Source organism: Panthera tigris, chromosome D1 (assembly GCF_018350195.1).
Source record: "Panthera tigris isolate Pti1 chromosome D1, P.tigris_Pti1_mat1.1, whole genome shotgun sequence".
Taxonomy (NCBI): Eukaryota; Metazoa; Chordata; class Mammalia; order Carnivora; family Felidae; genus Panthera; species Panthera tigris.
The window spans coordinates 105,958,087-105,975,209 of record NC_056669.1 but is presented as its reverse complement, the minus strand read 5'-3'; the positions used below and the strand labels follow the sequence as shown (position 1 = coordinate 105,975,209).

General features: G+C 40.9%; 1 protein-coding gene across 1 annotated transcript in view; it reads right to left on the bottom strand.

The window, feature by feature from the left end:
* Positions 1–17,123, bottom strand: part of LOC102964173 (solute carrier family 22 member 9) — a 33,407-nt gene that overhangs the window by 6,813 nt on the left and 9,471 nt on the right. The window contains exons 3-5 of the mRNA XM_007091937.3: positions 11,894–12,048; positions 11,615–11,783; positions 10,745–10,868 (exon numbers count right to left, since the gene is read on the bottom strand). Of these exons, the coding sequence (XP_007091999.1) occupies positions 10,745–10,868; positions 11,615–11,783; positions 11,894–12,048 (448 nt within the window). The remainder of the gene's footprint in view (positions 1–10,744; positions 10,869–11,614; positions 11,784–11,893; positions 12,049–17,123) is intronic.

Here is a 17,123-nt window from a genome sequence, read left to right as displayed (position 1 = left end):
ATAAACTTCAAAAAAATGAAGCAATACCATGAAGTCCACTGGAAGAATTCCATGAAGAAGGGACTTGGGAGAAATACCCACCCCCCTCCCCATCAAATGAAGACCAACCAGATCAAGAATGTCTTCGAGTTGCAGAGCTCGCTCAAGCAGCAAAATGCTGGACTTACCCTCTTGGAAGAGAAGAGTCATGATAGCATCTCCTTCCTGCATCTAACACTCAGAAACCCAGGACCACCGGCCACTATCACAGGGGCGTTCTAGGAATGGGCTCCAAGGACACCTTAAACTTGGGCCAGATGAGGCCTGTTGTACCTGTAAGGCTGGCCTCAAATCACAGCCGATATCGGAGTAAAAGTCTGGGAGACACTGACGTTACTTCACCAAGGCCATTCATTTTTAGTGAGAAAGCAGAGATGTTTCCAGAAGAATTGAGGGAGGCAATGCGAGGTCATTTGTGGGCACTAAAGGAGCTACTCCTACCTGGTAAAAAATTCTTATTCAAGGAAGAGGAAGCCTCTATTCAAACGGAGAGCCCGCTGGATCTTTGGTTTTTAAACGCATCTGTTTCTCTGATTTTCCTTTGCTAGTAAATAAAAAAAAAACTGTGCCAATCATAACACCACGCTGGGGTGGAAAGCATGCAGTAGCCTCCTGTCTGAAGTCTTGCCCATTGGTGTCCTGGAATCAGTGGGTACAAATTCACAAAAGCCCCTTGTTAAATTTTTAGATAGTTTGTGAAGCAGTTGCCATGATGCTCGTGGCTTTGACTGACAATGGTGGTGGTGTTCATACTATAGAAGTTGACAATCACCACAAATTTGAGATCTATGGATTTTTTATTCCTCCTATAATGTTAGGTGCTAAACATTTACCAGCACACCACTGGCTCGGCCCCTCTGCAGTCGTCTGGACTCCTCTAAATTGCAAAAATTTTTAATAATATTTATTTATTTTTGAGAGAGAGGGAGGGAGGGGCAGAGAGTGAGGGAGACACAGAATCCGAAGCAGGCTCCAGGCTCCGAGCAGTCAGCACAGAGCCTGATGCAGGGCTTTGAACTCACAGACTGCGAGAGATCATGACCTGAGCCGAAGTGGGCTGCTTAACCGACTGAGCCACCCAGGTGCCCCTATCCCTGCCTGGTTTAAACCTGGCTAGTTCTTCCTTAACCTGTAAGACCCATTTCAAATGTAACTACCTTCGAGTAGCATTAAGTTCCTACACATCTGTGATCCAGGTTATGTCTCCCTCTTCGGTATTCACATACCACCCTTGCTTTATTTCAAAGAGGCTTTATCAAGCCCATAACCTTACCTATCTATTCATGAACCTAGCAGTGGACCCCCCTGCAGATTCTGGCAAATGGTCCACACATCCACGGACCCAGACAGCAGGCTCGCTGATGAACCCTGCTCACTAGTCTCCCCAGAATCCCACCCATGGTGACTGGTGGAGGGTTTATGTTTCCTGCCAAAGCCAGGCTGTAAAGACTGGAGGAGGTGACTCCTTCTTCAAATGCACAAACACGAATTAGGGGGGGAAAAAACAAAATAAAAATATCGATAAGAGAGTTGATTCTTTTAAAAAAAGATGAACAAAATTGACACACTTTTAGCTAGACTGACCATAAAAAAAGAGAGAAGACTCAAACAAATAAAATCAGAAATGAAAGAGGAGACATCACAACTGATGCCACAGAAATTAAAAAAAAGATCATAAGGGACTATAATAAAAAATTACATGCCAAAAAGTGGATGACCTAGAAGAAATGGATAAATTCCTGGAAGTATACAAGCTACCAAAATGGAATCAAGAAGAATAGAAAACCTGAAGAAGCGAATAACTAATAAGGAGATTGAAACACTAATAAAAAGTATCCTAGAAATAAAAGCCTAACACCAGACAGCTTCACAGGCAAATTCTAACAAACATGTAAATTATTAACACCGATCCCTCTCAAACTTTTCCAAAAATAGAATAAGAGGAAACACTAACAAATTTGTTTCATGAGGGCAGTATGACTCTGATACCAAAGTCAGACAAAGACACCAGAAGAAAAGAAAACTACAGGCCAATATCCCTGATGAACAAAGGTAAAAAAAATTATCAGCAACATATTAGTAAACCAACTTCAACAGCACACTGCATACCATGAAGCCGTGGAATTTATTCCTGGGATGCAAGGATAATTCAACATAAGCAAATTTTAAAAATGTGATACACCACATTAGCAGAATGAAGGTTAAAAATCACATGATCATTTCGGGGCGCCATGGTGGCTCGGTTAGTTAAGCATCTGACTTCAGCTCAGGTCATGATATTATAAATCGTGGGTTTGGGCTCTGCATCGGGCTCTCTGCTGTCAGCACAGAGACTGCTTCAGATCCTCTCTCTCTCTCTCAAAAATAAATAAACATTAAAAAAAATCATACGGTCACCCCAATAGATGTAAAAAAACATTTGACAAAATTCAACACACATCCACGATAAACAAAACAAAACAAAACAAAACAAAACAAAACAAAAAAACAACTCTCAAGAAACAAGGTATTGAAGGAACTTACCTTAAAGGCCATCTATGAGAAGCCCACAGCTCATATTATACTCAATGGTGAAAAACTGAAAGCTTTTCCTAGACAAGAATGCCGCTTTAAATCAACATAGGGTTGGGAGGTCCTAGCCAGAGCAATTAGGTAAGAAAAAGAAACATGAGGCGCCCAAATCAGAAGGGAAGAAGTAATTATCTCCACTGGTGGATGACATCGTCTTATATGTAGAAAACCCTAAAGACACCTCCAAAATACTGTTAGAACTAATAAATGAATTCAGTAAAGTTTCAAGATACAAAGTCAAAATATAAAAACCAGTTGCATTTCTATACACCAGCAACAAACTATCTGAAAATGAAATTAAGAAAACATCTGTTTACAATAGCTTCAAAAATAATAAAGTCCTGGGGTGCCTGGGTGGCTCACTAGGTTAAGTGTTCGATTTCGGCTCAGGTCATGATCTCATGACTCGTGAGTTCAAGCCTCGCGTCCGGTTCTGTGCTGACAGCTCAGAGCCTGGAGTTTGCTTTGGATTCTGTGTCTCCCTCTCTCTCTGTCCCTCCCCCACTCGTGCACTCTCTCTCTCTCTCTCTCAAAAATAAATAAAACATTAAAAAAAAACAAAGTCCTTAGGAATAAACTTAGCCAGGGAACAAAAGACTTGTATACTGAAAATTATAAGCACTGAAGAAAGAAATTAAAGCAGACATAGGAAAAAAGGGAATACATCCCATGTTCATGGATTGAAAAAGTTCATATTATTAAAACACCCAGGGGTACTTGGCTGGGTCAGTCAGGTAAGCATCTGACTCTTGGTTATGGCTCAGGTCATGATCTCTCAGGTCATGATCTCGCAGTTTCATGAGTTCAAGCCCTGTGTTGGGCTCTGTGCTGGCAGTATGGCACCTGCCTATGATTCTCTGTCTCCCTGTCTCTCTGTCCGTCTCCCATTCACACTGTTTCTCTCTCAAAATAAATAAGTAAACTGAAAAAAAAACACCCATCGTACCCAAAGTAACCTACAGATTTAATACAATCCCTATCAAAATCTTAATGGCATTCCTTACAGAAATAGAGAAAACAATTCTGAATTGATGGAAAGGCTTCCAAATAGGTAGGATTTGGGAATCTACAAAGTGCTAGGGAGCAGGAAGTCCAGGAAGAGTCTTGTAGTAAGAATGGCCAGGTCTGGGTGCTTGCCCCTTGGATGTCAACTTTCACCAACGTTCACATTCTTGGACCATCAATTGGCCTTGCCCTTAAGACATGCTTGCAAAAAAAAAAAAAAAAAAAAATTCTTGCCCCATGCCTAGAAAAAAAACATGGCACCTGACTGATGGTTCCACCAGACGGTGTCCAACGGGAAAGAGATGATTCCTTAAAAGAAAACCAGGTTGCAATTTGGAAGTACAAATGGATACTGGGCAGCTCAAAATCAACAACGGCCACTGGAGGTTGTCAGCACCAGACCACAAAAAGCTTAGTGGGCCATATTTAAGGACATGACTTTAATCCTAAATGCAAGAGGGAGTCTGTAGAGGCCGTTAAGCAGGAGCGAGGCGGTTAACAGGATCAGGCTTACATTTCTGAAGGATCCTCTGGCTTCTTTCTAAACAATGGATGAGAATGGGGCAACAATGGAGGTGGGAGAGAAGCTAGCCAGAGGGAAGAAGGATTTGGAGTACAGTAGTAAAAATGGAGTTGAGAAATGGTTGGACAGATTCAGAACATATTAGAGAATATACATATTTTTTTGTCTATGTGTTAGTGTTATTCTTTCTACAATCTTAATGTTTTTTTAAATTTTGATTTCTATTTCCCTCACAAATGATTCACATATGTGAATGTTGTAAATTGCATCAAATCCTTTGCATGATGAAGTGTCAAATTTTTAAAAAAATTTTAATGTTTGTGTATGTATGTATGTATGTATTTGTTTGTTTGTTTATCTTTGAGAGAGAGAGTGGGAGGCAGAGAGAGAGAGGGACAGAGGATCCGAAGCAGGCTCTGCACTGACAGCAGAGAGTCTGATGTGGGGCGTGAACCCACCAGCCGCAAGATCATGACCCCAGCTGAAGTCGGTTGCTTAACCGACCGAGCCACCCAGGTAGCCCTCAAATAAATGTTTTTAAAAGAAGAAGGAGGAGGGGAGGGGGAGAAGGAAGAAAACAATCCTGAGTTCCAGTCCAAGGTGGCAACATAGGAAGACCCTGAACTCACTTTCCTCCACAGGGCACACTAATCTATACCTATTTTTAGAGAAATTGATCCTGAAGAAGAACTGAGGGTTGACTGAACAGCTTCTGCACAACAAATGACAGGAAGACCACACGGAGAATGGCAAGACAGATGGAGACACGGTAGCTAAGGGAACCCCCATCTCGGTCACACTGCAAACTGGAGCGAGGAGGGACAGTGCTGAAGGACTATGAACAGACTTGTCTGCCCTAGGGCTCAGGGGGAAAAAAAAGGCCAAAGTTGAAAAGAGCACCTAAAATAAAGTATAAAAGATTAAGATTATGTTTATTAAAAATAAAAGATTAAGCCCTAGTTGCTGTTAGAACACTCTCCAGATCAGAGGTGCTGGTGAACACCAGGGTTTACATTTCCCCTCCACCTTGATAGCATAGATGGGAGCAGGGTCCAGGCGCCTAAGCCAGCCTACTGCCTCAGTGAGCCCTGGGCCCCTAGCCCATACCAGCTCCAGTGATCCCACCAAGGTGGCCCCAGTGTGCTGCACACCAGGACACCCCTGGCCAATGCTCACTACAGCTCTGGCTGTCTCTCCTACATGACCCAGGTGTAAAGCACCTTGGAACACTCCAGGCCTGCACCACTTTGGCTCCAGATGACTTTCAAGGGTGCTTCCTGTGCGGAGTACCCTTGGACCCTCCCCGGACTGCACCCACCTCAGCTCCAACCACCTGCTGCGGTGTCCCCTGTACAGAGTTCCCCAGCATACCCTAGCTTGCACTCACTTCAATTTCAGCTGTCCTTCCAAGGACCAAGGTGGGACCACCCTGGCCCATGCCCACTTCAGCTCCAGGCATCCCGCCAGGACAGCCCTAGCACGGAGTGCCCCAGGATGCCCAGCCACAGCTCCAGCCAGCCATCCAGCAAAAGGCACGAGGTACACAGAGTCTACCCAGGGGCTGACCACACACAAGATGATTCTTTCAAGTTTCAGAGAAATGGCTGTTCCAGCTAATTCATAAAAACAAACACAAAAAGTCAAGCAAAGTTAGAAGACAGGGAAACATGCTCCAAATGAAAGGCCAAGACAAAACCTCAGACAAAGAACTAAAGGAAAGGACATAAGCAATCTATCTGATGAGTTCAAAGTAATGGTCATAAGAACGCTCATCAGACTGAAAAGAAGAGCGGATGAACTCACTAAGAACTTCAACGAGGAGACAGAAAATATAAGAAAGAACCAATCAGAGAAAAAAAAAATACAATAACTGAAATGGAAAAAGACACTAGAGGGAATCAACAGCAGTATAGAGGATGCAGAAGAACATATCAGTGATCTGGAAGACAGGGTAATGGAAAACACTCAAGCTGAAGAGCAAAAATAAAAAAGCATTTTAAAAGATGAGGATAGGTTATGGGAGCTCTTAGATAACATCAAGGGAACAAACATTCACATTATAGAGATCCTAGAAGAAGAGAGAAAGAGAAAGGGGTAGAAAACTTATTTGGAGAAACAATAGATGAAAAATTGCCTATCCCGGGCAGAGAAAAACACACCTAAATTTAGGAAGCACAGAGAGCCCCCAAAAAAGATGAACCCAAGGAGTTCCACTTCACAACACATGACAATTAAAATGCCAAAGATTAAAGATAAAGAGAGAATTTTAAAAAGCAGCAAGAGAGAAGCCACTAGTTAGAGGCCAGGGAAACTCCATAAGACTATCAGCTGATTTTTCAGCAGCAACTTTGCATGCCAGAAGGGAGTGACATATTCAAAGTGCTGAGAGGGAAAAAAAAAAAAAAAAAAAAACCCTACAACCAAGAATACTCTACCCCGCAAGATTATCATTCACAATTGAAGGAGAGATCAAGAGTTTCCCAGACAAACAAAAGTTTAAAAAGTTCATCACCGCTAAACTGGCCCTATGAGAAATGCTAACGAGACTTCTTTAAGTGGCAAAGAAAAGACCATAATTAGAAGTGAGAAAATTCTAAAAGGAAAACATTTTCATAAATAAAAGCAAATTTAAAGGAGAGGTAGTAGAGCAATCACTTAGAAAGCTGGTATGAAGGTTAAAAGACAAAACTAGTAAAATCAATTACATGTAAGGAATTAGTTTCGGGAACTCACAAAATAAGGATGTAAAATATGACAATATATACATAAAATGTGGAGAAGGGGATAAAGAGGAAGTTCTTTTAGAATGTGTTCAAACTTAAGTAATCATCAACTTAATATAGACTACTGTATACTTGAGATGCTATATATGAACCTCATGAAAATAAAGATAAGAAAACCTATAATAGACAAAAAATAAAGGGAAAGAAAGCCAAGAACAACATTAAAGAGAGTCATCAATTGCAAGGAAAGAGGACAAAAGAAGAAGAAAGGAAGAAAGAAGGGCTACAAAAACAACCAGAAAACAATTAACAAAATGGCAATAAGTACATATATATCAATAATTACTTTAAATGTAAATGGTCTAAATGCTCCAATCAAAAGACACAGGGTGGCAGAATGGATTAAAAAAAAAAAAAAGCCAGACCCATCCATATGCTGCTGACAAGAGACTCACTTCAGACCTAAAGACGCGGACACACTGAAAGTGAAGGGATGAGGAAAAAAATATTCCATGCAAATGGAAGCAAAAACAAAATTGGGGGTAACAATACTTATATCAGATAAACTAGACTTTAAAACAAAGACCGTAACAAGAGACAAAGAGGGGCATTGCCTAATGATAAAGGGCACAATCCAATAAGAGGATACAACACCGTTGGTGGGAATGTAAATTGGTGCGGCCACTGCCAAAATCAGCATGGAGGTTCCTCAAAAATTAAAAATAGAAATACCATATGATCCAGTAATTCTACTACTGGGTATTTACTCAAAGGAAACAAAAACACTAATTCAAAAAGGCATATGCACCCCTATATTTCTTACAACACTATTTACGATAGCCAAGATATGGAAACAACACAAATGCCCATTGGTAGATGAATGGATAAAGAAGATGTGGTATGTGTATAATATATACGTATGTATATGTGTATGTATATGTATATACATACATATACATAAATATGTATACATACACATATATGCACATACAGCCATAAAAAAGAATGAGATCTTACCATTTGTGGCAACATCAATGGACCTAGAGGATATTACGCTAAGTGAAATAAATCAGACAAAGACAAATACCACAAGTTTTCACTTATCTGTGGGATCAACAAAACAAAACAAACTAAAAAAAACGGAAACAGATTAGTAAATATAGAGAACAGACTGATGGCTGCCAGAGGGGTGGGAGGTGAGCAAATTGGATGACGAGGAGTGGGAGGTACAGGTTTCCAGTTGTGGAATGAATAAGTCATGTGGTAGAAAAGTACAGCATGGGGAGTATAGTTAATGGTGTAATAGTGTTGTATGGTGACAGATACAGCTACATTTGTGTTGAGCATAGCATAATATATAAGGTTGTTGATTCACTGTGTTGTACCCCGGAAACTAACGTAACATTGTGTGTCAACTGTTCTTCAATAAAGAAAGAAAAAAATCCAAAAATTCATACGGAAACACAGAAGGCCCTTAATAATCAAAAGAATTTTTAAACGGAAACAAAGCTGGAGGTGTCACATGTTCCGATTTCAAAATATATTACAAAACCACTGTATCCAAGACTACGGTACTGGTATAAAAACAGACCTACAGCCCAATGGCGCGGAATAGCAATAAACTCAGCATATGCGGTCACGTGATCTTGGACAGTGGTGTCGAGAATTCACAGTGGGGACAGGATAGTGTCATCAATAAATGGTGTTGTGGAAAACTGGATGTTCACATATAAAAGGATGAAACTGGAAACTTATCTTACACTGTACGCAAAAATCAATTCACGAAAGGTTAGAGACTAAGATGTAAGACTGGAAATAAAGAAGCAGAGAACAGAATGGTGTTTGCCAGCTGCTGGGGGATTTGGGAAATGGGGACATATTTGTCAAAGAGTACAAAGTTCCAGTTACGCAAGGTGAATCAGTCCTAACGATCCACTGTACGGCTGTCTATAGTTATAATACTATACTACATATTGAAAATTTGCTATTAGTAGGTGTATTATTGAGTGTTATCACAAAAAGTAATGAATAAAAAGGGCAGGAGAAAGTTTTAGGAGGTGATGGATATGTTGATTGCATAGGTAGTGGTAATGATGTTTGGATGTGTGCTTATCAGATTCACCAAGTTGTATAAATTAAATAGGTACAGCTTTTTGTATGTTACTCATACCTCGATAAAGTTGTTTTAAGAAAAATCCTTCGGGGCACCTAGGTGGCTCAGTCGATTAAGTGTCTGACTCTCGATTTCAGCTCCAGTCATGATCTCACAGCCATGAGATCAAGCCCCATGTTGGGCCCCGCACTGAGCATATAAGCCTGCTTGGGATTCTTTCTCTCCTCTGTCTGCCTCTCCTCCCCCTCTCAAAATGAATAAATAAACATTAAAAAAGAAAAAGAAAAAGAAAAATCTTTCAGATGTGCATTGAACATGTTTCCAGAAATGTTTTATTGTTCCTCTTTGTCTAAACCCTAAGCCTTCCCTTTTTCAATTAAACAAGCGTAGATGATTTTTTCCTTGTCTCTATTAGCTTTCTCTCCATTCTCTTATCATTGCCAACAGGAAATTTAACAATATAAATACCACATGATCTGGCAACACCGCTTCCGGTTGTGTATCCCCAAGAATTATAAACAGAGAAGAGATATTTGCATCCACATGTTCATTGCAACAGCAGCCAAACCACGGAAGCAAGCTAAATGACCATCAGTGGATGAATGGACAAAGAAAATGTGGTATATACATACAACAGAATATTATTCATCCATAAAAAAAGGAAATCCTGCTATACGCTACTACCATAGATGAGTCTCGAGGACTTTTTGTTGAATAAGGCAGTCACAGAAGGACAAACACTGCATGATCCCACCTATATGAAGTATATAAAATACTAAAATAATAAGACAATAAATGGAATGGTTGACCAGGGACTGGGGACAAAGGATATGGGAAATTGCATTTCAATGGGTATAGAGTTTCAGTCACGCAAGATGAAAAAGTTTTAGAGATCATTGTACTTAGAGTTAACAATACTGTATTGTACAGTTAAAAATTTAAGAAGAGATAATCCATGTTAATTTAAAAATGAATATTAATTTTTCTCTTATTAATACTAAAGTTCCTTAAAACATGGAATTCTGAACCACACTGCTGGTCAAGATCCAGCACCACGCCTAGCACATTATGATTTTTTGATAAATAATTTATACGTTCGTGATGATGAACGGTTTACTTTATGACCCACATCAATATCTGCCTTCCAAGCCCAGGGTGAAAAAAAAAAAAAAAGACTTCTCTGAGGCATTTCCACTGAGTCATGCTCTTGGAACTTGTAATAAGTAGAATGTAAACTCCAAAAAGCAGAGATTTGGATTGTTGTGGCCAATGCCGTATTTCCTGGAGAGAACAGAAGTGGCCCAGGGAGGCACTCGGTAATACACCATTAATGAAAGAGTGTATGACCTAATTAACAAATAAGTGATCCTCCTTATGCTCTATTCTGCATGGTCCCTAAGCCTCCCTTCTACCGATCTTACTATCTTGAAAAAAGGCCGTCAGAATATTAGTGGAAAGAAATGGATTAGTCTTTGTTACTTTTTCTCTAACATAGAGACAAATACACAATCTTTACAACCAGAAACACTAAGAGCTATCTGGTCCTGTTGAGTAAAATATACATGTCTCGTTCTCCGCAACAGGATACTCTCTCTTTATATTAACTCAAACAATGCTGACAGCCATTGAGAACCAGGACAATGAGGAGAGAAGACCCCAAGCCAGACTTGTGTTCCTGCCCTTTTTTCACCTCACGGACGCCACCTAGTGCAAATGTCAGGTTGTGTCTCCCCTACATCCCATAACCAACTCTCTTTCCTATTTATTCACCTCCATGGTTAGGGCGTCTCCAGCATTCTTCCTTCCGTTCCAGAGTGCAGCTTTTCTAAGTGCCTTTAAGGCCTCCTCGGGTTTGTTGGTCATAATCAGCCACCGAGCAGACTCCATCAGCCACCTGATCAAAGAAGACAGAGAGGTGCAGTCAATTCTCATGTACCCATTTTTCACATATTCTTTGGCCTGAAATGCCTCTACCCTCCCATCTGATACCTACCTCTTGTTTTGTTGTGCCAGCCAATAGAAAAGCAGCTGATTCTGTAACTAGGAAACTGTAAGGATAACCTCTCCTCGCAGTACACTTTCACTAATGGCAACATTGAGTAGGAGTCATATTGCCCCCCCATCTTATTCAGGGGGATGTTACCAGGTTTGGCAAATCAAAATAACGTGCCTTGTTAAATCTGAATTTAGATAAACAGTGAATATGAGTAACTCTTGAGTATAACTATGTCCCATGCAATATTTTGGACACACTTACACTGAAAAGTATTTGTTGACTTGAAATTTTACTTTAACGAGATGCCCTGTATTTTATCAGGTTAGTAAATAAAAGCACAGAAATCTCAAATAAACAGAAATTTCATTAAACAATGGATAATTTTTAGCGTAGCTATGCTTCCTGCAGTATTTGGAATGTTACACACACACACAGATATTATCTATCTGAATTTCAAATTTAACGGAGTGTCCTTGATATTATCTGACAACCGTACGTGTTCAGCTTCTTGACCTGCACGCTGGACGCTTATTAGGAGAGCATGTGCTCAAGAGTTAACTAAGGATCAAACAATTCTTATGTCCTCATTCCATGTATCTTGCATCCAGTATCCTCTAAGACAAAGGGAAGAAGAAAGCTTATACCTTGAGGAAAGAAAAAGGACAAATAATGGTACAGAAGTCACCAGCTGAAGGGTATGCCAGTCTCGAATGGCAAAAGCCAGTCCTCCCAGGATCATCTGTCCTACGCAAGCACCACAGATGGTCATTGCTATTCCCGTGGCTTGGAATTGGGGCACTGTCCATTCTACAACTGAACAACGATAACAAAAAAACAAACAAGCAGGATTTTGACTTCAAAGTTGGGATTTCAAAGTCAAAGTTAAGTCTTGGAGAGTGTCAATATCCGAAGTTTTTACTTACTGAGCATCACAGAGTTTGCCAGGATGGTCATGGTAGAAAAGCCAGCCAAGAAGCGTAGGGTGCAATAAATGAAGAAGGTGGGCGCGAAGGCTGCACAGGTGTCAGTAATGGCGAGCTGGAGGAAACACCACCTGAGAATTAACTTCCTCCCAAACCTGAGGAGTGGGAACAGGTTAGCTACAGGAAGTATAACAACCTGATGGAAAAATTAACAAAAAGAAGGCACGCTTTGAAGTTTAGGGGGTGTTTTAATAAGTGAAACTTTGTCCTTGAGACTTGAAAGAATCAACAGATCATCAGCCTTCCTGTTTGTAAATAGATCCTTCTTCCCGGAAGCAACCTTCCTGTTTGTAAATAGACCCTGAGTATAACCAAGCTTCTTCCCCAGTCTTCTACCAGATCTTTGAGGCCAATTGAAGCCGTATAAGACAGGTTGCAACGCTGGAGATTTTAACACATCACAAATGTCCCTTGGACTATCACATGCAGTTAACATAGTAGAGAGTCAGTGCAGTATCGACAACACAAGGGATCTGGGGTGTCTGGGTGGCTCAGTCAGTTAAGCGTCCAACTCTTGGTTTTGGCTCGGGTCACGATCACGTGGTTTGTGAGACCAAGCCCCGCATCGGGCTCTGTGCTGACAGCAGGGGGCCTGCCTGGGATTCTCTCTCTCTCTCTCTCTCTCTCTCTCTCTCTCTGCCCCTCCCTGTTCATGCACTCTTTCCCTCTCTCTCAAAATAAATAAATTTTAAAAAATGGACCGAGTTGTGTCCCCCTCCCCAAAATCATATATTGAAGCTCTGATCCCCAGTGAAATGGTATTTGGAGATGGGCTTTGGGGGAGGTAATCAGGTTTAGATGAGATCATGAGATTGGGGTCCTTAGGATGGGATTAGTGCCCTTATAAGAAGAGGTATCAGAAAGATTTCTCTCCTTCTCTTTCTGCCATTTGAGGCTGTAGCAAGAAGACAGCTGTCTTTAAGCCAGGAAGGGAGCTCTCACCAGGAACCAAATCTCTCTGCACCTAAATCTTGGGTTCTCAGTCTCTGAAACTTGAGAAAATAAATTTCTGATGTTTATGCCTCCTAGTCTACGGTATTTTGTTGTGGTAGCCTAAGCTGACTAAGACAGGATCTAAATCTGTACTTGGGACTCCGGGACCATGCAGGTCATGGCTAAATTATGTAAAAGGAACATCCATGGAACAACACATCAAAATTGCTGATGGGTTGCCTAAGAGCCTCTCTCTGCCACGTCTGGGTCTTGAACATTTTTTCCCTAAAATAAGATGGATGGGAGCCACAACCCAGACACAGAACTTAGAGCAAGTTCTCGAAGGAAAGGATTGGGTAAGATGAACATCAAGAAACCGGGAAGGAGAAGGTATTTTTAAAAAGGAATGAGAATTCTGTGCTTCACAGTTTTCTGGGAGAGAGGGCCTTTTTCTAGACAACTTGGATAAGATGCCTGTGCTGGTTGTGTATGACCAGTAATACTTATAAACAGACAAACAAGGGGATCGGACAAGGGCTCTGAAATCCTTCTACCCTTGCAGAATATTTATATTATGATGCGTTGTTAAATCTTTTATATTCTGAATACTTACATCACATGCATTTGTCTCTCCGTTTTGTTTTTTTTTTCAACGTTTTTAATTTATTTTTGGGACAGAGAGAGACAGAGCATGAACGGGGGAGGGGCAGAGAGAGAGGGAGACACAGAATCGGAAACAGGCTCCAGGCTCCGAGCCATCAGCCCAGAGCCTGACGGGGGGCTCGAACTCACGGACTGCGAGATCGTGACCTGGCTGAAGTCGGACGCTTAACAGACTGCGCCACCCAGGCGCCCCTGTCTCTCCGTTTAAAATGGAATAAAATCTATGTAAATAAATGCTATAATTAATGAAATGATGTCATGACAATCATTGGAAAGTCTGGTCCATCAAAACGAAAAGCAGCTGTATTAAAGAGAATGACAAATACATGATTTCACTCATACGTGGAATTTAAGAAACACAACAGATGAACGAACATAGGAGAAGGGAAGGAAAAATGAGATAAAAACAGAGATGGAGACAAACCATGAGAGACTCTTAAATACAGAGAACAATTTGGGGGTTGCTGGAGGGGAGGACGGTGGGGGGATGGGCTAAATGGGTGATGGGCATTAAAGAGGGCACTTGTTGGGATGCGCACTGGGTGTTATATGTAAGCGATGAATCACTGGGTTCTACTGAAACCAATAGGACACTGTATTTTAACTAGCTTGAATTTAAATAAATTAATTAAAAATAATAAAATAAAATAAAGATTATATCATGTAGGAGCACCTGAATGGCTCAGTCAGTTGGGCGTCCAACTGTTGATTTTGGCTCCTGTCATGATCCCAGGATCGTGGGATCGAGCCCCATGATGGGTTCCTCACTGAGCATGCAGCCTGCTTAAGATTCTCTCTCTTCTTCTGCCCCTCTCCCCTGCTTGGGCTTTCTCTGTCTCTTTAAAATAAAAAAATAATTAAAAAAATTTTTTTAAAAGATAGATCATGTGCATTCTCACAGGGAAAAGTCACATATAAAACTTATTAAATGTAGCGCATTTAAAGTGGCAGGCATTTGGCAATAATCTGGTTGTCCATCACCAAAAAATGGATTAGAGCATCATAATGCATCTCCACTGTGGAGCACCATGCAGCAACCAGAAGAATGAACTAGAAGTATCTGTAGAAATGTGTATGTCCCTCAAAACCATAGCGGTGTTTGCACAAAAGAAAAAGAAAGAGATAATCACACATTTACATAAATATGTGAATTAAAATATATGTAAACCAAACAATGTCATGTATTTTGTAAAAACCCATATGAATGTAAAGAAATAGAGTTAATGCATTATCATGAACCCTATATTGGGAAGAAGGAAATGGGACTGGGGCATAAGGAAAAAATGAAACAGATACATATACCCATGAAAGGAATTCATGGCTAGACTAATGAGGACACTGTCTCACGAAATGAGCAGTACGATCATTCAGCCATCGATGGTTGGTATTCAAAAGAAGAGAAATTTGTGCTGTGTAAAATATAAAGCTATTGTCTCATTAATTATTTTTTTGCTTATTTTTTTGAATGAAATTTATTGTCAAATTGGTTTCCATACAATACCTAGTGCTCATCCCAACAGGTGCCCTCCTCAACGCCCATCACCCACTTTCCCCTCCCTCCCACCCCCCATCAACCCCCAGTCTATTCTCAGTTTTTAAGAGCCTCTTATGGTTTGCCTCCTTCCCTCTCTGTAACTTTTTCCCCCCGACCTCTTCCCCCTCGTCTTCTGTTAAGTTTCTCAGGATCCACATAAGAGTGAAAACATATGGTATCTGTCTTTCTCTGTGTGACTTATTTCACTTAGCATAACTTTCTCCAGTTCTATCCATGTTGCTACAAAAGGCCATATTTCATTCTTTCTCATTGCCAAGTAGTATTCCATTGTGTATATAAACCACAACTTCTTTGTCCATTCACCAGTTGATGGACATTTAGGCTCTTTCCATAATTTGGCTATTGTTGAGAGTGCTGCTATAAACATTGGGGTACAAGTGCCCCTATGCATCAGCACTCCTGTAGCCCTTGGGTAAATTCCTAGCAGTGCTATTGCTGGGTCATAGGGTAGTTCTATTTTTAATTTTTTGAGGAACCTCCACACTGTTTTCCAGAGTGGCTGCACCAGTTTGCATTCCTACCAACAGTGCAAGAGGGTTCCCGTTCCTCCACATTCTCTCCAGCATCTTTCGTCTCCTGATTTGTCCATTTTAGCCACTCTGACCGGTGTGAGGTGATATCTCAGTGTGGTTTTGATTTATATTTCCCTGATAAGGAGTGATGTTGAGCATCTTTTCACGTGCCTGTTGGCCATCTGGATGTCTTCTTTAGAGAAGTGTCTATTCATGTTTTCTGCCCATTTCTTCACTGGATTATTTGTTTTTCAGGTGAGGAGTTTGGTGAGTTCTTTATAGATTTTGGATACTAGCTCTTTGTCTGATATGTCATTTGCAAATATCTTTTCCCATTCCATCGGTTGCCTTTTAGTTTTGTGTTTAATTGTGTAATTTGTGTTTAATTTTGTGTTTAATTGTGTAATTTGGCTATATGTTCACCATGACTCTGCCCACCAGCATGCAGAGGAAGATTACTCTTCCCAGTCTTATGTTTTTTTATTTTAAATTGTTATTAATTTTTTTTAGAGGGAGAGATAGAGTGCAAGCAGGGGAGAGGGGCAGCAGAAGGAGACAGAGAGAGAGAGAGAGAGAGAGAGAGAGACAGACAGAATCTGACGCAGGCTCAACACTCAGCACAGAGCCCCATGTGGGGCTCTATCCCCTGGGATCATGACCTGAGCCAAAATCAAGTCAGAAGCCCAACCGACTGAGACACCCAGGCGCCACCCCCCTAGTCTTATATTTGTTACAGTCTTACATCTGCATTCTGGCCAAGGACTGTGGACAAAAGGGACCTAAGCCATTCCCAGGCCTGTCCATATATGGTCTACTCGGGTCCTGCTCATTCCTTCTGACAACATGGCTGGAAACAAAAAATGTGCTGATGAAAAAGTCACACAATGGAAGGTGCTGGTTCCTTGAGCCACTGCCTAGAAGATGGGGGCCACATGACTCACACCAAACTATGATAACAGCGAGAATCACGATTTTATTAAAATAACCAATTATAATTCTTGGGTTCTTACTGTAACTAGCTACCTTGGCTAACACAGTAATGTTTTAATAATTGTGTTTGATGAGGGGCACCTGGGTGGCTCAGTCGGTTGAGCGTCCGACTTCGGCCCAGGTTATGATCTCACAGTTCGCGGGTTCGAGCCCCACATCGGGCTCTGTGCTGACAGCTTAGAGCCTGGAGCCTGCTTCGTATTCTGTGTCTCCCTCTCTCTCTGCTCTTCCCCAGCTCATGCTTGCACTCTGTCTCTGTCAAAAATAAATAAACTTAAAAAAAAATTTTTTTAAATAATAATTGTGTTTGATGCAGGTAATTAGAGAAGCTTTGTGTGTGTTTCTTTGTTTGGCTATATGTTCATTCCCTAATTATTTGAAAAAATATTTTATTTGAAAAGAAAATGTGATGTAGATCTGTAAACATAAGTGTAAAAAGAAGTTACAGGGGTGCCTGGGTGGCTCAGTCAGTTAAGCATCCAACTTTCGGCTCAGGTCATGATCTCGCAGTTCACAA